This window comes from Pyrgilauda ruficollis, unplaced genomic scaffold (genome assembly GCF_017590135.1).
Source record: "Pyrgilauda ruficollis isolate IOZ18807 unplaced genomic scaffold, ASM1759013v1 scaffold59, whole genome shotgun sequence".
NCBI classification, from domain to species: Eukaryota; Metazoa; Chordata; class Aves; order Passeriformes; family Passeridae; genus Pyrgilauda; species Pyrgilauda ruficollis.
Genome location: NW_024527599.1, coordinates 60,305 through 80,843, shown reverse-complemented (window position 1 = coordinate 80,843; position 20,539 = coordinate 60,305). Strand labels below are relative to the sequence as shown.

Here is a 20,539-nt window from a genome sequence, read left to right as displayed (position 1 = left end):
CTTCAACAACAGACAGGCAAACACCCCCATACCGATCTCCCCACACACCTGCCCCACAGCCTTTAAGCTGAAAATAATCTTCCATAACACAGCCCTGGAGGCACGTGTCTCCCATTTGTTTTCAGTTCTTTTCACTGGTCTTCGTGCCTGATGCACGCACCTGCCAGCGTTAAGGGCCATGGGCTGTGCTGCTGCTGCTTGTCTTCCAACGCCAGCACTGGACTTGGCTCAAGAAGAACAAAGCAGGAAAACAAAATCTACAGTAGAGAACCATTATATCTCATTTTTATCTCTGGATTAAATGTTATGCTTGTCAGCCAGACACTCACTGCTAGGCCCTAAGGAGGTCTTGAGAGCTGTTTGTTCTATGCTGCTGCTAATTTGAACGCTTTTCCATCTGTATTTGTGCACTTGTGCTGAGGGGCTGGTGTGAGGCTCAGTGCAGCAAGACACTTCTTGTTACTTCAGGAAGTTGGCAGGAGGAACAGCAGCAGTAAGGACTAAGCACAGAATGTCACTGAAAATACCCATCGTACTCAGATGGATTTTTAAACCACTTGTTGTGGAGGGGAAAGGAAGAGACCAAAACCACTGTGGCTCCTTCCCTTCCTTCTTAGAGAACTTCAAGTAAATCAACCTCTGAGAGAAAGTGACAAAAACCTGAGCAAAATGCTGTGCTAAGTGGTTGATTCTCTCTGCCTCAGGGAGCAGCTGAGATTGCATCAAGTCTTAGGGGGCTTTGCTGGATCCAGTTCATCTGATAAATCTGATAAATGACATTTATCATTGTTTAAAAAAAGGTTTGACTTAGGGAGAGATAGGATATGGTGGTGACTGGAAGTGATTTATACAGTCCTTTATACTTACCCATCTTTCTCCTTCTCCAGTACCAAGATCTCTTTAAATGAGACAGGTACATATGAGAGAACATGAAAGAAAATAAATTTTTAAATCACTGAGAGACCTCCTGCAAGGTAGGCATTTGAAAATCATTATTTTAGCCAGAAATGTCCTGGCTAAATTATTCTGGTTTTACTCCCATGTTAGAGCCATTCTCTCTACAAAAGGCACTAAGAGAGGACAGAATTTGACCCCTTCTCTGAATCTGCCTTAACAAGTAAAGAACCGTTATAACTTATTTTACTTACCTTTTTTCTGTGTGCTTGCCCTAGGTACAAAGACCATTCTGGGTTGTGTCCAGCCAGGCTGAAGTGCTTTGAGTAAATTTATTCAGAAAGGATTAATGCACCCTTCTTGCCAAATAGCTGTTAAATTGAGGGAAAATATTTTCCTACAGCTTCTAGGCCGGTTTGTTTTTTACAAAAGTGTTAATATCTATCTACAGGTTGTGTTTTGTGCTTTCAGTTTTTTCTACCCCACTTCCTGGATGAGATCTCAATAAAAGAGATAGTTCTCTGTGCTGTGGGCTTGGTTCTACTCCATTATGTCCCTAGATGAAAATGTAACGCTTTACGTAGCACAGGTGGCTTTGATAAAAGGGGAAGTCTTGAACTGGTCTGTGTGTCCACGCTTCCCTCTACTCTGCCCTTTGAATGTTCTTCAAATAAAAAAAGTTTAAAAAAAAAACCCCAAACCAACCAACCACTCTAACACTCAAAGTGATTACTATAGACTTTGTTTTGCAGTGGCTGTTCAAGAGAGACAGTCCTCTCTTTTCCATGTTCTTCCTGCACATAATCTATGAAGCGTATAGGATTGCAGTAAAGCATATGAGTAGGCGAGAAGCTTTCCTGGATAGTCCTGCATAACCTGTTAAATGTTCCCATTAGGGGCTCTAATGTGTGTTTATTTCTCTCTTGATTATTAATTCTCACCCTGTCTTTTTTCTCTTGTTTGTCACAGCAATTTATTCTGTTCTTTTTTCCTCTTACAGAAGAGGTGGTGGAAGGAAAAAATGCTATTCTCATAGGCATGAGCCAGTGGAACTCAAATGACCTTGTTGAGCAGATAGAAACAATTGGGAAGCTTGAAGAAAATCAAGGTAATGTTTAGCTTGTATTGCATAATGCTTAAGAGTTAACAAGAATGTCTGACTACTGAAGCAGTTCACAGTGAAATGTCAGTTCTCTATTCCTGCAGCTGTGCTCATAAGCACATTGTCACTAGGTGCCAACCCCTTCCCTTTTGGAAATCATACTTTTCCCATCTAGCCTGGTCTTTTAACTGGAATTGTGGAGCATTTTGAGTTGAGATCTGCAGCTGAATCGCGTGTGTTTCGTCTTCTCCTGTGCTCTGTAGTAGTCATTTATGAGATCTTATGGCGTGTGTATGTGTAAGACTCATTCAATGAAGAAACTGTGGAACTTAACACAGGAACTATCTCATGCTGTGATTTTCAGAGCAAGATTGGACTCAGTGATGCATGCCATTATTTTCCTATAAACAGTGCAGTCTGCAAAACTGCATCTGCAGTATATTTACAGTATTCTTTCTCATTTGTTAATAGAAAGCATATGTCATAGCCTTCATGTGAACATATTTCTTATGACAGATTTGTCATTATGAAGGGCTAGCAATAGTGAAGCAGATGGCAAGAAACAGCATCATTTCTCATGAGAGCGTGATAATGGAAATAGCAGTTTTCTTTTGGGACTATCACCCTTTTATGCTTTGTAGGCAACACAAGTTCTCTTTTTTTTTCTTTTTTTTTCCCCTCTAAATCTCTCCCTAATTAGCATGACAAAATACTAGGGATATTTGAAATTGTCTGTGTAATAAAAAAAAAAAAAGAGGACATGTCTTAATTCTTAGTATGGGTTCAAACTTTACCTCATGATCTCAGAAGTTTAGGAATGGTCATATGAATTGTCTTCTAGATTCGGGGTACAAACTTATTTTTTTGGTCATGTATCAAACCCATGCCTTTCATGCCTGCTTTAGGATGTTGAATCACTCAGTGTTTTTCCTTTCACCTGGCTTTCTTCTTGTGGTGATCTTGAGATCTTATGTACTCCACATGAAGAGACAGGGCAACAAGTTACTTCAGGCAAAGCTAGAGATGCAGAACTTGCTTAGTGTCTCTGAATCACTGGTGAATATGTATTGTTCTGTTTGTCTGCAGGATTTCCTGTGAACAGAACTTTCTGTCTTGAAATCAGATGTCTGTAAAAGATGTAACAGACAAATGTTTATATGACTAATATGTCTCTTTTCCTTTCAGGTGAATTATATAGAACCTCTTTAAGAAAACAAAGGTTCCCTGCACAAGGCAGTATTGAAATACATGAGGACAATGAGGTGAGATTGTTTCTGTGTTGATTTTCAAGGAGTAGACATGTGGAAATACTCTCATGTTATGTTATGTAACTGTAAATTCATCTGATGTCTTAGTGTGTTTTTCCCTTGTTTAGTAGGTGCATGTGCAATCACTGAAAGTCATCACAAGATTTTTAGACATTGCATACTTAGGTGGAAATAGGACTCAGTTTTCTGAAGAGAAATTGTTATGTCTGCGTAGTACATGACTGGAAATGCAGGTTTTGTGAAGCAGATTCAGGAGCAGTCATGAATTTGACAATAAAAGAATTGCAGTTTTTTCGAAGCAGGAAAGAATCTCAACATGTGGTCCTTCCAGAAAACCAATTAAGGTTCTGTGTCCATACATAGGACAGGTAATGAAAATGTCTACTTTACCATTTTTGAAGAGCTCACTCCTACAGCTCCCTTAAAATGATGACAGTCATTGATAGACTCCAGTCAGTTAGTCCTTGAGTACCTTGTGTAAGTCATGACTGAGCTACTGCTGAGAGACAAATTAATTTTTTTCCCTTTGAGTCTTCCTGTGAAAGATACCAGTTAAATTCAGCTGAGAGACTTCTCATACCAGTGACTTCAGCAATATTGACCACTTGATTTTTTTCTCTGAGCAGTTCCACCAACTCCTCAGCAGTGGTGCTTAGTTACAAGCAGACATTGTCCATGGAAGGAACTACATTTAGCTTTTAAAGGGAATTAAATTTCTCTTCTGAAAACTGGAATGAAACCTTATGGAGAAGGAAATTGTAAATCAGTGCACAGAAAAGTGGAACCTGAAAAATGCTCGCATGATTCTCCTGTATTTAAGCAGATACAAGTCAGGTCAGCAAAATGCCTTCAGAATGAATACTTTTACTGGATACTGAAATTCATGGGCTAAACAGAGATAGTGGAATAACCTACGATTCTCTCATTTTCAGCCATTTCTCTGTCACCATAATACAAGTGCTAAAGTTACCCATTTCCTTTCATTCCAGAACTTAAGAATAAACTGTCCAGAACATTGCCTGATTCTGAGTGAATCACCCAATCTAGCATTTAATGATCCTTAGACAAAAAGCCATTACTGTTGTTTTTGCACTGTGTTCATATTTGGTCAGGAATTAGAAATCTTCAGGAATCCTGTCATCCAAAGTGAAGAAAAAATAGTAGTCAAGATTTAATAACAAAAAATCTAATCTTTTAATGTATTACTGAGTTCTTGGAGTGCACATGAGTATCAAGGGGTAAAGAGGATAAAAAAAGTGAAATTGTGAGACATTCAAAATGCTTTTCTGGTTTCAAGTAGGAAACATGGTGATTATTGTCTGTGTATGCACCTATTCACATATTCATTAATTTGTTTGTGAGTTTTATGGATATCAGCAATCATGCATTTTTTTACTTTTTCAGTTAGTGTCTTTCATTTTTATAAGAAGCTACCAGTCTCAAAATTCTGAGATAACTGCATCATCTGCTTTTGCTGAATGTTTTCAATGGCAGAGGAATTTGTCTTTTTTGGACTTGTGATGATTTGAATGAGAACCTTGACGGTAACTTAAGCAATCACTAGGATACCTAGACAGATAATTGCTTATGCTGCCTGTGGAGTTTGGAATTTTTCTCCAGTCTCAGAGTATTTAAAGTAACTTCTGATGTAAACAAAGCTGTCTTAATCTTTGTTGATCTGAAACCTACATCTGTGTTGCACAGGGCTTGTGTCAGAGCATAGTGGGCTCTATGTGATTCAGACATGCTTGAATTAAATGGAACACAGGACATGTGCACATACACACACACCCCCACCCACTCCAGTGAAAGCAAATATCAAAAAATTAGCATGGTGGGGGTGTCAGGAAAAAAAAAATCACTGCTAATGTTGACACCAAGTAAACTAACAAAGTCTGTAAAAATGCCTCCCCCTTTCCTATTTCATGTTTTTCTCACAGGAAGGAGTTCAACACCAGAACTGCAAAACTCACGTGTTAATTTTGATCCTACATGGGGGGAACATATTAGACACTGGAAGTGGAGACCACAGCAGCAAGCTGGCAGACATCAACACCTTCAGCTCTGTGTTTGAGAAAGTGACTCGAGCCCATTTCCCCGCCTCTTTGGGCCACATCTTAATGAGACTTGTTCCCTGCCCAGCAATTTGTTCAGCAGCTTTCTCTCTTGTTTCCAGGTAAGTTGATTTGCATTCCCAGGTGTTTGGTTATGCTTTGTGGTTTTGAATGGTTTTCTGTGACCTAAGTATTTCATAATGAAATGCTGTGATTCATTCTTAATCTTCTGCTGACTGGAAGACTTGCAATGATCTTTCACCCTTTTCCAAGTGGCTGAATTTGTTTTAAAATAAATTTTTATTGGATGTATCCACTTCAGAAGTGGCTCTTCCTCAGCTGCTTTTCTTTAATCTCTAAAGGACAGTCAACTTAATCTAAGAGAATCTGGCACACACTGATGTGCCTTCTATCTTTAGCTCTCTGTGAGTTGTTTTCCCACTCATCAGTAAAAATCAGTCAAGACATGATCAACAGACTTACTGAGAAACTTGGGGGTACACATCCACTAAAGTAAAGCTGGCATTCTATCAGATTTCAGTTTGCATTTTCAATTAAGTCATCTCCTTTTTGCCAGATGTTACTATGCAAACATTTACTGTGATTGCAGAATGTGTGCAGCTTTGTTTCATCTTTTTGAAAAGACTGGACACTGGGAAAATGTCTGAATATGCTTTTAAACAATACACCTGTCACACTTGTGTTCTAGGAAACTATTCCATTGTGATTGTTGGATTCTGCTCTCTGGTGTAGTGAGTTACTATATGGGGGGGAAACAAAAGCTGAAATGTAATCATGTCATTGCCATTTAAAATTATGTCTAGTTGTATGTAGAGCAATTGCACCAAGTGTGTTTAATTACAGAAATGCTTTCTAGTGTGATCCCATTCACCTAAAGCAGTAATGCTTTGGTTTTTTTAAGGAGCTGAATTCTCTGAGAAAATGATCCTTCCTGTGTTTGCTCATTGCGAGCTGCAGTAGCCCAACCCATTTCTGTTAGTAATTGCTCATTCTCTAATGCTGTGTGCTGCCTCTTGTAGTTTTCCTGATGATAACATGTCCTTTTCTAGCCTAAATCCCTACAGCTATGATGAGAGCTGTCTCAGCAGCAGTGAAGACCACATCCCACTGGCTGCCTTGCCTTTGCTGGCTGTTTCATCTCCTCAGTACCAGGATGCCGTTGCCATGGTGATCAGTAGAGCCAATCAAGTTTATAATGAGTTTCTCAAATCTACTGATGGGGCTGGTTTTAATGGACAGGTAAGACTATTTTCTCTTACATCAAAGTAAAATGTCTTCAGGGCAAGGCTGTTTGGTTTTAAGCCATTATGTTGAGGGGTTTGAGTTATCAGTGTGGGACACTACAAATGTGACCAGTGAATGTTAGCATGGGATCACCTACACAAAGTACCTTCTCCATGTCCAGCGCAAGACAGGCACTTTTGGAATCCTGTACACTGTCTCTCGTGGATTTACTCATCTGGTGGAAGATTATATACATTCTTCCACAAGCATTTTGACTCCTAACCTCTTCCTTTGCCATAGTACAATAAGCAAGGTACATAGCAAACAAGCATGCCAGCCTGAGACAAATGATCACCTGTGTTAATGAGTTCTTCAGACATAGCAGGTGGAAAAATTGGGATACCTTCAAGATCTTAAGAAATCAAATACTGAACAATTATTTCTTCTTTGCCTCCATCACTGTAGTAATAAAGCAATAGAGGCAAGATAGAAGACTCAGTTGCTAGCAGTGTTGCAGATTTCCTGTCTAATTCTGGAGAAATAATGTGATTTTTGTGGTGTGACCTACAAACCAGTGAAGTCACCTACAGGTTTCCTTCAGCTGACAGCAGCTGTCAGTTATTGTTCCTGCTTTACCATCTTTAGATTACAAAACCTCCTGCTTCACATAGAAATATGATACCCTATGTGAGTTACTGATATTATTTTGTAATGGGGCCATCGACAATGGCCAGAAACGTGCACTTCCTTCAAGTACAGTGACCTCCACACTTCAGAAAAAGAAAGAAAATACATTTAATATAGAGTACAGTGTAAACTTTGAAGGGAAGCATGTGTCTTATTACACAAATTATTTTCCATAGCACTAATAAGATTATGCTGTGGTACATCAGTATTTTTAGACTAAAATTTGGTTGGAAGCCATTTTTACAATGCATAGTAAACTGTTCTTGATTAAAACATAAAACCAGCCCAGCTGCAGTGACAGAACATTATGAAAGGTGAAATTATGTAAAGAAGAATGATACCAGTTACAAAAACAATCTGAAAACTTTCTCAATAGAACTTTAGTGTTATGATTTTTTTCCTTGGCAAAGCTACAAAAAAGTCTCTCTTGTGGTTTACAATAATGCATGTTACTTATTGTGGAAGACTCTGCTTGACCTCTGTATGTTCCACAGAATTTTCACCATCAACTACAAGCACAGTTAAAATGGAAGTGACTTCTCTGTGCTCTCTAAAGTGCTTTGCTTTCTTCCTTAGATAGAAATTTTAGCTCTGACTCTGAATAAGCCCTGTACTGATTGAATGTCATATATCCTGACATGCGCCCTGTGTGGATCTTTCCTTTCATATTTTCGTCTCTTCTGTCAATTTGCATTCCAAGCTCATTAGATCAGAGATTGCCTTTTTTGATTTTATATGTAGAACAAATTAACTCCCACTCGTCAAAATAGTCCCTGGCACAGATATTCTTCGCATAGGGCATATTTCTGGTGATAAAAGAAAGTAGAAAAAAAGTAGCTGCAATATAAACTGAAGTGTAAAAACCAGTAACAAGGGAATGAAGTAAGACAGAAACTCCTCTACAGTACTGTGATGCTTTTTGTCTCTTTTGAAAACACTTACTACATCTCCAAAAAAAATCTTTTTTTCAGGTGTGTCTTATAGGTGACTGCATTGGAGGAATTTTGGGCTTTGATGCCATCTGCTATAATTCTAATACAGCTTACGAGAGTCGGAACAGTAGCAGGAGGGGAAGCATCAGCAGCATCCAGGTGAAGAGAAAAAAATACATAGAGCTGAAATAGATGCAGTCCATGGAGGAAATCAGCTTCATATAAACCAGGGAAATTTAGTCTTCATCTCTGTCCTTCTACTGCAAAGAGAAATTTTTAATCCCTTCCATCCTTTGTTGGATTAAGTGAGGTCATATGTATAAGTGCAGGCATTTCATATAAGCTCTTTTGTATTTTATTATCTGCCTAAATCTTCCCGTTGCTCTGTTCTTTTTCTGAAGGATAATCCACTCTTGGCAGAGGACTCCGGTCTGGGTGACAGCAAACACCTGAGCAAAAGCAATATTGACATCTCGGGAATCCTGGAGGATGAGAAGCAAAGGCCACCGCTGCCTCGGAAGCAGAGTGACTCATCCACTTATGAGTGTGACACCATAACCCAGCATCATGCATTCCTGTCCAGGTAACCAGTGGGCTTGCCATTGAAAGGAACCTGTTAGCACCAGAACACAGAGGCATTGTTATTGTTTGTGGTATGTTTCTGGAGGTTTGCTTAAAGTTCTTGTCTCTCCCTCAAAGAAAACTATGGATTTAGTGGGTCTAGTATGAACATGCTCACATCTGGAAAGTTTTTTATTTAATACTTTATTCAGTTGTGAGGGTTTTGAACATGCAAAAATGAATGCACAAAGTTTTACTTCTTCAGTACGCCCCACTCAAAACAAGATGGATTAATACTTTATAATTATAAATTTCTGTTACCTGTTTCTTTCCAACAATCCCTCTGACTTCACTTTCAGGACTTTTATTATTCTCTAGTGAGATAATTGCTTTAGCTTCTCCCATTGGTCTATAAGCTATTCAGATCAGCCTTAAAGCAACAACAGAAAAAATCTCTGCATAAATATTTGGCTTAAATGAGGAAGGGACTAGGGGGAGAAGTTAACTTAGTTTTCCTTTATCCTGAAAAGCCTTTGAAATACATGGGATAGGAACATAAGCATTCCCTGTGTCTCATTGCTCCTGCTGGTTCTAAGCTATTTTTTTTTTTACTTACCTGAACTATTCAGGTTTTTGTTTCCTCTGTCTATCTTCCTATTACCTTTATTTCATTGTGAGTGATGCAGAGGAGGAAGACTTACTGTATGTTGAAGTTGCAGTTCTGCTGGAGTTGAGTATAGTGTAGACTTACTACTGTGCTTTACTTCAAGTCTGGCATTTTTCTTAGTAGCAGATTAAGGTAATTCTGTAGTCTTGCTTTGACTGAATGTCCTTTGCTTTGTTTTTGTTGACTATTCTGCATTTATTTTGAAAACATTGCATTTTCTGGATATCAGTGTGTTGTAGAATGTTTTTCCTCTGAGACAGAATGGTTGTTTTTCTCTTATCTGCGACTGAAAACATGAAGATTTGTTTGGACAGTCACTTTTAGGTTCTTTTACAGGAGAAATACTGTGTTATATTTAAAACAGTAGATTTGAATATTCATGATCCTGGCAAAATTTTATCAAGTATTGTGTAGAATAATTGCAGGAAACTCTTGCATATTGAAGGCAGTAAATTTACTGAATAGCCGCCCTGAAAATCATGGCTGCTATACTGCAATATCATTTTACAATTTTAAAGTGTATTGCTTGGATCTAAATGCCATTGCTAAAACTTTCTAAGCATCCTGTTTTGGGAATGTTTTGGGTTTTTTCCTGAATGCCCTCTTTATTACTTTTGATTCAATATTTTCTTTGTTCAGCATCCACTCAAGTGTGTTGAAAGATGGTGCAGACCTTCCTCCTGTGGATTCCAGTCTCTCAGAAGTAAATCTGGGCCGATTTGAATTTGAGGTGTCTGATTTCTTCCTTTTTGGATCACCGCTTGGTTTGGTGCTGGCCATGAGGAGCACTGTTCTGCCTGGTCTGGATGGTAAGTTCTTGGGGTTAAAATACAGGATGCATAAAGACCTTTGTAAACAAAGAGGCTCACACAAAAAGGAGGTAAATAAAGGAGCCTAGTTAAAGTCAGGGAGTGAGGTAAGTTTCTTCCTTTAAGAGATGGGAATGTTAATGTAGGTAGGTACAGAGGTGATGAGGATTGCTCCGGGAATGTCACTGCTCGCTTACAAAAGTGTGTTGTAAGTTCTGCTGTTAATTATATACTTCATGTCATACATCATGAAGCTCACACTTCAGCAAGGATCAGTCCTTGAAATCAATACCAAAAATAACATCTCTGCTTGGTTCAGCATTACCTCTTGTTCATGTCTGGCTTTGTGGGTGGGTTTGGCCCTCGGGTGTGTTGCTTGTGAGCCATTCTTCCTCTCTAGTAACAGAGCCTAGTGACCAGACACACAGAGGATTTTTAAAATTTTATTTCTAAAGCATCTGGATTTTTAAAGTTTTTCAGTTAAAAGATTACTTTTCATTATTTGGCGCATGCTTTGTATCTTGGCATGGTATGAGCTTTGGATAACACAGCATCTTTATAGGAAATGCTGCATTCGTTCGTCAGGTGAGGGAGAAGATCTGTTGCAATAATGACAAGAGACAACAATTCAGGACTCCCAAGGGTTTGGTTTTTTTTTTCCTAGCCAGTTCTTTCCCCAGTCTCTGCTCTGCTACCCTCCAGGCTCTTTGAAAGGAAAATTTCATGTTAGTTACTAGTATTTTAAACTATTTTCTTCAAATTAGCTCTCACTTCCATCCTTCCTCGGGTACCCTGCAAAGGAGTATGCTTTGAAAGCAGCTCAACTGATGGGCATTTCAAACACATTCTGAGGTGAGCAGTGTCTACTTGAAGCATAATTAGTCTTTAGAGGTGCATATGATGAAAGAATCCCATTTTAAAATGATAATTGTGACACAGTTGAGAGGAAAACAGACAAATCTATCATGCAGACAGTTGGAAATTAGCTGAGAAGAGTCAGGTACCCTCTTCACTGAAATGAAGGGTAGAAAGCTACCTGAAAATGTGACAGATAAAATTCAGATGTATTTATTTATTTGTTTTGTTAGAATTAGTTTTCATAATATAAGGGAAGGTTCTGCTGTCCCCTAGGTTTAAGTCCTCGGGGTGACACAAGCCCATCAGACTGTTTTGCTGGTATATATTTGAGGTGCTGAGCATCACAGCTATAATGCTCAGTATTGTATTTACAAGATTCTTAAACTCTTTTTCATTTCTTGCTTTGTTCTGTTTCTCTTCTGCTGCTCTTCACATTTCCTATGTGCCTGCATTTCAGATTGTGATGTCTCTGTAAACTCTGGTGCAGTGAAGTGTTCTTTACATATGAAATAGGAAACAATTCAATTTGGCCAGCTGTGTGCTAATCTGGAGTTTGCAGAAGACCATATTAACTATGTTTCTGTACAGACTCCATGAAAATTGTAAAGCAGCAATACTGACCTCTTTTTCTCTATCTTATTCTCATCCAAGTATGCCAGGTCCGACCAGCCTGCAGCCAAGTTTACAGCTTCTTTCACTCTGCTGACCCCTCTGCCTGCAGACTTGAACCACTGTTGGAGAAAAGATTCCATCTTCTTCCTCCATTCAGTGTCCCACGGTACCAGAGATACCCACTAGGGGATGGAAGATCTCACCAGTTAGGTATAGTGCCTGTTTTCGTAGCTCTCATTGCCTGTTGATCTCATAAGTGTTCTCTCCTTATACAGCTCAAGAGAATTTGAAATAGCAATGTGCCAGCATGCTAAAAACAAGTCATCTGGGACTGAGTAGCACAGACATACTTAGCAAGTGTGGAACCAAAGAAGATTACTAAGAAAAGAATTATTCTTATGCATGAGGTTTGTGATACTAGTTGTGTTAAAGAGGAGTTTGAAGGCCAAAACCCTGTTGTAGTTGAAATGTCACTTGGAAAATTCCATCTTTGACTATCATTTAAAACAATTTATTTTTACAGTTAGTTGATCTATGCCTAGATCTTCACGTGTTGTTTCTTTTGGTCACTTGTGGTTGGTTTGTTGTAGATATCTACTAGGACAAATCAGACCACTGAGCAGTCTTGATTGCACTTCTCCTAGGTGGGTTACTAAGCAACAGTTGCATTGGTAATGAAGATTTGAAGCCAGGAAAAAAAAAAATAGATTGATTTCTAGGGAAGAAAGAGGAAGGGGTGGATGAGCAAGGTGCTAGTAGAAGGAATTGTGCTTTTTTGACTTGATAGAAAATAAGGTAAAATCATATAGGCATTAAGTATCTTTGACTTGTCATGGTATGCAAAAAAGGACATTTTGCTTATGTCAGAAAGAGGACCAGAGAAGTATCACAGACTCCCAGGGCTATGTAGTTCTTCTCAGAAAATGACTTTAAGATTAGTAGGGTTGAGTGTGAAGTAAAATGGCATCCCAGCGTCACTACCCAGTTTGGAAGATCCTGGCCAAAAACACCCAGCTGCTATTGCACGTTCATGGCAGTAGGGTGTGTGCTTTCTCCATACAGTCATGCTATGTCATGCTATTCTCACTCTGAAGGAGGAAGTTTCATCCATGGGCATTAAATGTGATGTCATTCAGGAAAACGCTCATTAGCCCTGCATTTAAAAATAAATTAATAAATAAAGAAATAAGATACACACACAAACATTGGTTTCAAAACCATGGTGTGCATACTTTTTTTTTTTTAATTGTTATTTTAATTTTTGAAACATGCAGGTGATGCTCTCCACAACCACAGTGGTCTGTTCCTTGAGAATAGCTCTTTGAACATACCGTTCTCTCAGGAGAGTCCTGGATCTCCAAATGCATCTGATCACCCACAAGGGAAAACAAGAAAGTTGAGCTTGGCCAGCACAAACAGTGAAAACTCGGGGTCAACTGAAAGCTTGCCATCAGCATGCCTCACCAACAGTGAGTGAAGCTTGGTGCCATGTGCTGTTGGATATGGCAACAGCCTTTCCCTTCACATTGTTTCTGTGAAAAAGTTGATTATGAAAAGATAACTGCTTGGAATTTGGGGAGAAGGAGAACAGCCCAAGTTTCTGCAATTTTATATAACATAAGTTATCTTTCTTTTCTGTTTGTAATTAGATAGATAAAGTAATAGAAAAGAAGTCACAGTTTTGTATGACGGTGTTCCTCATAACTAGCCACAGGAGTTTCATAGTAACAGGGGTTTATGGTCATGTTCCAGGCATGAAGCAGTATAGGTAAATAAGGGTTGCATCTCTCTCTCTCTCTCTCAATATTTGTTTCACTGTTTGGTAGGCATTTGCAATTCTTACCTATGACATGATCATAAAAGTAATAGTCTTTCACTGTACATTTTCCATGGACCAGAAAGCAGTGGGGATCATGCTGAAGTGATTTCTGCTTCCCAAAACTTGGACCCAGAAGAACTCTTTAGATGTCAGGCTGTTAAGTAATGATGCAGTCAGTAAAAACTGTACTTTTTTGAATGATAGATACCTTTAACAGACTTAAAATGTCAAGATTATGAAAGCAGAAGACCTAATTCCATTATCTAGCTTAAAATGAAGACAGCAAGAAATTACTGATACAGAAATGTTATGCTATTTTGTTTCATTTTTTGTAGTTACTGCAAAGTGGTGGGGAACAAAACGAATAGATTATGCCTTGTATTGTCCAGATGTGCTGACAGCCTTTCCAACAGTGGCCCTGCCACATCTCTTTCATGCCAGCTACTGGGAATCAACAGATGTTGTGGCCTTCATCTTAAGACAGGTAACTGATTTTTTTTTTCCTCTCTGCAACAGATAACCTTGTGATTGTAAATTTTTCAAGGGTCAGTCTTTAAATCTTTAGGTCAGTTAGATGGCTGAGTGTGGATGCATCACATACAAGTGCATTTAGGAGTGACAGATATGGATTTATTGGAGAGGTAAAGGGGACAATGAGCTCACCATTAGCATTGCTACTTTGTGACCAGTAATAACGTGCCTTTATGCATATCTCACCCCTCCCATGCCCCAGATCAGTCTAACCCTGTATTATATATTAATTTTGTCCTGTTTTTGAAGGAATAGGCTATCTCCAGCCTTACATCATTATATATCTCCCTTACATCATTATATATGCTCCCTATACCAGCATACATCTGATAGTAAAGCAGTTTGAAAGTACTGCTTCCATAAGAAAGTCGAGTCTCTCCTTTACAGGACACTTTCCTAGCCTTGTAAGCACATTACAGCTTTTAGAATTTAATCAGCCTTTCAAGCATTTAGAACATATCTCTAAAGCAGTATGTGAGCTACAGCTCTACATAAAGGACTAGTTAGTTCCAGTACAGTCTGGACCTTCTGCCCTTGTTGGGGGTTGAGAATGAGACTAATGGCTCCTGAATGCCCTGTGCCCTGCATATATTGCCTGCACATTACCTCTAGTGAATAGAATTTATGCCAATTTGTTAAAAACCATGCTTACTTCTCAGCATTACTGTAATTCGTTGCAAGCCAGCTGCTTTGCTGACACTGATTGCAGCATGATTTTACTCAAGGGACTTCATATAAAACATCTTCTAAAATGGTTCTAGACCACTCTTCTAGCAAGGACACCGAGATTGTAAAACTTCAGCACAGAAAACCAGCTGTTCAACTTGAAAAATTTGCTAATCTGTTTCTCATTCAAAATCTATTTGTGATTTCAGGTTCAACCCACAGATTTCAGTGAGACAGGGCTTCTGGTTTCAATTGAAATGTGGCATAACCCACACCCAGATTCTGAATTCTGTGGGTTGTGTCCTGAAATCTGAGTTGGACATGAAAGTTTCTGGGTAAATGTGTGATATTTACATTTTAAGAATGTGTATGACAGTGGTCCTTGTGGGTCCCTACCTATCACCTATTGAAACAGTAATACCCAAAAGGGATAAGAAACATTCTCTCTGAGTAGATGTGTAGAAAATCAATACAGATGAAGTCAGGAGTCTGATGTCTGCCCCATAAAGGACATTAAAAATGCTTCTGTGGTTTTATGCTGCTTTACTGTCTTTGCAGACCATAATCAAGACAATGTGACTTGTCACTTGATACCATCCTAATGTTTTCACCATTTTCTGTGGAGGAATGTGCAGGCTCTGCTGTGAATGAAAAAGCTGTTCAATAACTATTTGAAATTAAGTATTGGCCAACAGAGTGAAAGCAGTTTCTTTGTCTGTGCAGTTTTTGTGAACATACAGCTTTACCTCTCTACTTCCATTGTGCTTTTGGCTCTGCAGTGTCACTCAACTGGGGCAGCAGTGTAATTTCTTTTTCTTTGCCAAGTACCAGGACTTGCCAGGGCACAAGCTATTTATTAAAATATTAATATAATTTCAGGTGATGAGATATGAAAATGTAAATTTCAAAGAAAATGACAACCTGGATCCAGAAACACTAAGTCCATCCAATCCACGAGAAAAATGGCTACGCAAGAGGACACATGTCAAATTGAGGGTAAGTTTAACTCTGAATATATATGGCAGCTATGGAACATGGGTTTGGCAGAAATTCAAGTCGAGTTTGATCTCCCTGAGTAAGATGAATATCACTAAAGAGCTGAAAACTGGTAATGTAATCCAGAGGCAGGCAGATTAATGGTTAGGGAATATGAGCAATTTCCTCTTGGTTTATCACTTCATGTTGGGAGAAAGTATATTTCTTTCTTTAAATAACAGACAGGCCCTCAGTTTCCATTATACAAAGAGGTTTCTTTTATGCTAGACAAATCCATAAGCCAAGCAAATATGTTTCCTACTTTCTTCAGGTGCTAAGTCAATTAGTAACGTCAGTTAAAATGCATGTGCCTGCACATAATTATGTGACTCTGTGGCACCACTTGAAGTGAAAAAGAATTGGCTTTCCTTTAAATGTTCTCTCTTATTTGGTCATCTTGAGTACTCTCTCTAGAAAGTCTATTCAGGAACCCACCATTAGTAGAAATTTGGCTCTGGCTGAAATGGGACTGCAGTGCACTTCATGTACCTCAGACATACTGTCCAGGACTGTGTTTCTGTGTCACTGTTCATACAAAATAGAGACAGCAGCCTTGTGACAAAAACCAACAGCCCCCTTCCCATCTTCTGCTCTTATTTCAGAATGTGACTGCTAATCACCGAGCTAATGATGTCATTGCAGCAGAGGATGGTCCTCAGGTACTGGTTGGGCGCTTCATGTATGGACCTCTGGACATGGTGGCTTTAACAGGTGAAAAGGTGAAGTCTGAGTAATCAATTTTCTTAGTTTTACTTGAAACAGTTGTTGAATGTAGCACACATGCACAGTGTCAGAGAAAGCCTCACAGTGAGGGGAAATGTCACTAGCCCCCTACTACTTAAGCAGAGATGTGCTATAAAGTGGGCTTTCCTGATATCTGACCTTTTTCTGAAATCTCATCTCTCTTACCTGATCATGGCTGTCTCCTTTGGTTGGTGGTGAGTGTGCTGTACAGTGGCTTCTGAACCTGCCATCCAGCTGTGCCACCTACTGGAGACAGCTTTCCGAGGAAGAAGGAAAAAGAATTTTAGAGTAGTTGACAAAGCAGTAAAAGAAAACCATGTATCACCCTATCCAAGTAAAACGGCTAGATAAAAGAATAGGCATTCTAGAAGCTAGGTGGCTGCTGTATCTTACACATGGGCAAGTAAAGATTAGTTTTAGAAATTAGTAGTAATGTGACACAATTGAAACAGTCATTCCTAAAGCTGCCTGCAGGAACCAGGCGTACAGCTAATGAAGCCGAGCATCAAGTGAACACATTTTTCCATATTCACTGAGATTGTAGGAGTCTCTGTGCAAAGCAAGAGAGCAATGCTGCTGAGCTGAGGGCAAAACTGAAGCGTGTAGGCTTTGCTTGGCCTGTTTCAGGTCTAGCAAATTATTTAATATCCTTTATGTTAATTTTGATTAAATATTTCAGTTGAAATTGATGAAATCTTTTGATAATTTGAACTGTTTTGTAGGAAAGAGTTCGTCTCAATAACCAGATGCAGCGTGGTTTTTTTTGTAGGTTTAGTGTGCGAAAAGGTAATATAGCCATGCAAGATAAAATTGTCTTTTTCCTAGTTTAGGGCTCCTCCCAGATTTCTGACCTCTGTGTTTGACACATGCAGTGCTTAGATCAGGGCTTTAAATTATGAAGACAATAAATTATGAAGGCAATAAACTTTTGTATGTTAGAAAGCATTTGCTTATTGAGAGGACTCTCTTTGAAGTTCTTACTGAGTAATGAAGTTCCTTCAAACTTCCTTGTAAGCTTTGACTACCAACCACGGTTGGAGATACGAATATTATCTAGGCTTGGCAGGCCTTGCACATAGCGGGCGTTTTGTTGACTGTCACACTGGATTAGTGTTTCATTGCTTTTGCAGGTGGATATCTTCATAATGACTGAGCCATCTTCGGGCAGGTGGGTGTATTTTGACACAGAGATATCCAACAGCAGTGGACGAATATCCTACAATATACCTGAACAGAAGAGACTGAGAGTTGGTGTGTATCCCATCAAAATGGTGGTCAGGTAATAACTCCAAACTGGAACTAAAGCTTTGATGGGTTGTGGTGATCAGGAAGGAACTTCAAAACGGAGTAAAAATGTCATTAGAATCCCTGCTTGGGAGATTAAATCAATGAGGAGAATTTAGCTGAAACAGCATGTGTTGTTATCTACCAGTTAACAAAGTCCAAAGTCATCTTACAATCCTATTTAGTGCAACTTGAGAAGGAGAAAATGTTTTACCTCAGTTTAATAAAAAAGGCAATCAATTCAAGAAAATAAATGCAAATAAAATTATATTCAAAAAAGAAGATTTAGAGTGCAGGAAGTTTCAAAGAGGAACAAAATAAATTGCCGTGTCTTTGTTCATTAGGCTGTGAGCACATATTGTAGGAATCTTCATCACCAGACATGAATGTGGTCTTTAGATTGCAGGTTTTAGGGAACGTGAGGTGGTGGGGTGGGAAGAGCTTTGGATTTCCTTGTCATTTATCCATTTTTTAACATCCAGTTCTCTTGGGGAAAATACATTATAAGGAAATGGTTTTCACATGTCCTTCCATGACAAGAGTGATGTATGACTGCATTGTTTTTTGGTTGTTTGTTTGTTTTTGTTTGTTTGTTTGCTGCTTTTGTTTTTTGTTTTTTACTTTTCTCAACTGGCATTCCCATTGCAAGGGGGGATATTTGGAAGAATAGAGAGTGGCTAATGTCCATATTACCAACTTAAAGCTTGTGGAGAAAGTTTGAGTAGTAATTAGAGTATTATTCAAGGTGGTTTGTGGGTTTTTTTTCTAATCCTTTTGGTTATTTGTATGCATGTGATTTCTTATTAAGATCAGCTTCCAAATTTCTCTCTCTATTTCCTGAAAGTGTAAGTTTTGATTGTCACATGTAAGACTGAAATCAGAAGCCATATTTGACAGTGATTTTTAAAGCTGTAGGTCTAGAAAGATCTAATTTCAAATCTTAACTAGAACATGCAGAAAATACTTTCTGACATTTTGCTTTTTAAATTAATTTATTGCTTTGACTCTGCAGAGGGGACCAGAGCAGTGCAGCAAGTTACCTGACTGTACTGCCCCGAGGGATGGAATGTGTTGTGTTCAGCATTGATGGTTCCTTTGCAGCAAGTGTTTCAATTATGGGAAGTGACCCCAAAGTCCGAGCGGGGGCCGTTGATGTTGTCAGGTAAATGAGGTGTGAGCACTTCAAATCTCTGACTTCCTGCTTTGAGCACTGTAGGAAGGAAAAAAGTTGTCATACTAAACAGACAGCAATTTTCTAAGGGCCAAGATTCTCTGCAGATACATTTCTATATTTTCTTGCACAGCACATCTGCCTGAATTTCAGAGCAATATTAGAGTCCTGTGAATTACATTGAAATTTGTAGTTTAAATTGCCTAAAGATAAAAAGTTGCTTTGTAGGAATATGATTGTGAAGTGTGTGCAGTGAGTTAATAATGATTCCATGTGTATTTTGTGTTTCACTAATTTCAAATAAGGACATATTTGTACTTAAAAAATATCAGTTGCCAGGAATACAAGAATGTTTTTTGGAGGAAAAATTAAAAGGCCTTTTAATTCATTATTGCAGGTCTGTTAATGTTGCACTGGATGGGAAAAGGCAATTCTAACTTTGGGACTTGCATGAGAATGTAGATACGTCAGTTTTCAAGGGTTTCTATTCCTTATAGCTGAAATGGCAGGAAATCCCATTAAAGATTTCAAAAGTAGCAGTACCCGATGTGTTGTAAGGTTTATTCTAAGTATATTTTTGAATGGCTCTCATATTTTAGATAATATTTTGTACAAGTATGTCTCTTGCTTTCCTTCACCTCCCCCAAGGTGTAGACATTATTACTTAGTTTCTTGATTGGAGCAGAGACTTAGGCATGCTGCTTTTCACTTGTTGAAGGGTATCATATGACTTCTAACTGGTCTGGAAAAAGATGCTGACCTGACCTGTGAGTATTGTTTCTCTTTCTGCACTTAAATAATTTAACTGCTTCTTCTGACAGGCATTGGCAGGACCTGGGATATCTGATTATCTACATCACCGGCCGTCCAGATATGCAGAAACAGCGTGTAGTTTCGTGGTTGTCCCAACACAATTTCCCACAAGGGATGATCTTCTTCTCAGATGGACTTGTTCACGACCCACTGCGACAAAAGACTATTTTTCTCCGGAATCTCATGCAAGAGGTACTAGAAACCTATTTAGGGCCTTAAAACCTCTTTTCAGGGAATGCAATTCAGTAGAGATCTCCCTTCCTTCTGAACATCACAAAGTCTTTTTGCCATTCCTCACTTCTTTTCTCGCTTTTTAAAGAGCAAGGAAAGCTGATAAAACATCCAAAGGGACCTCCAATCATGACAAGCCAGTAAATTAACTGCTTGTTCTTTCCTGTGCACTTAGCTGTAGTTCTTGCTCACAGACAGGTAGACCAATGTAGCTTTCTGTGGTTTACAGATTGAAATTGTTAACAGGGAACTCATATGCTGCTTTACTGTAAATCAAGCACCAGCCTTGTAGTTGCATGATGTTCAATAGTGTGTTCACTTTGGAAGTAATGTTTGTTTCAGTGCCACATCAAAATCTGTGCCGCATACGGTTCCATGAAGGATATTTCTGTGTACAGTGTCTTGGCTCTGTCACCATCCCAGATCTACATAGTTGGACGATCCACAAAGAAATACCAGGCACAGTGCCAAGTAAGTAACTTTTGCTATTCAGTCAGGAAGTCCTAGGGAAGAAAAGGCAATGCATGCAAGTAAATGCATGTGCAAACTCACAAAT

The 20,539-nt window shown here is 38.8% G+C and overlaps 1 protein-coding gene across 2 annotated transcripts in view; it reads left to right on the top strand.

Moving 5' to 3' along the window:
- Positions 1–20,539, top strand: part of PITPNM3 (PITPNM family member 3) — a 36,310-nt gene that overhangs the window by 12,430 nt on the left and 3,341 nt on the right. The window contains exons 3-18 of one of the 2 annotated variants that reach the window (XM_041482658.1): positions 1,895–2,002; positions 3,182–3,258; positions 5,205–5,440; positions 6,389–6,578; positions 8,222–8,341; positions 8,584–8,765; positions 10,050–10,219; positions 11,729–11,899; positions 12,964–13,158; positions 13,844–13,992; positions 15,585–15,701; positions 16,343–16,459; positions 17,615–17,763; positions 18,781–18,930; positions 19,761–19,944; positions 20,326–20,454. In XM_041482658.1, coding sequence (XP_041338592.1) covers positions 1,895–2,002; positions 3,182–3,258; positions 5,205–5,440; positions 6,389–6,578; positions 8,222–8,341; positions 8,584–8,765; positions 10,050–10,219; positions 11,729–11,899; positions 12,964–13,158; positions 13,844–13,992; positions 15,585–15,701; positions 16,343–16,459; positions 17,615–17,763; positions 18,781–18,930; positions 19,761–19,944; positions 20,326–20,454 — 2,444 coding nt within the window. The remainder of the gene's footprint in view (positions 1–1,894; positions 2,003–3,181; positions 3,259–5,204; positions 5,441–6,388; positions 6,579–8,221; positions 8,342–8,583; positions 8,766–10,049; positions 10,220–11,728; positions 11,900–12,963; positions 13,159–13,843; positions 13,993–15,584; positions 15,702–16,342; positions 16,460–17,614; positions 17,764–18,780; positions 18,931–19,760; positions 19,945–20,325; positions 20,455–20,539) is intronic. The other variant, XM_041482659.1, reaches the window with a different exon arrangement.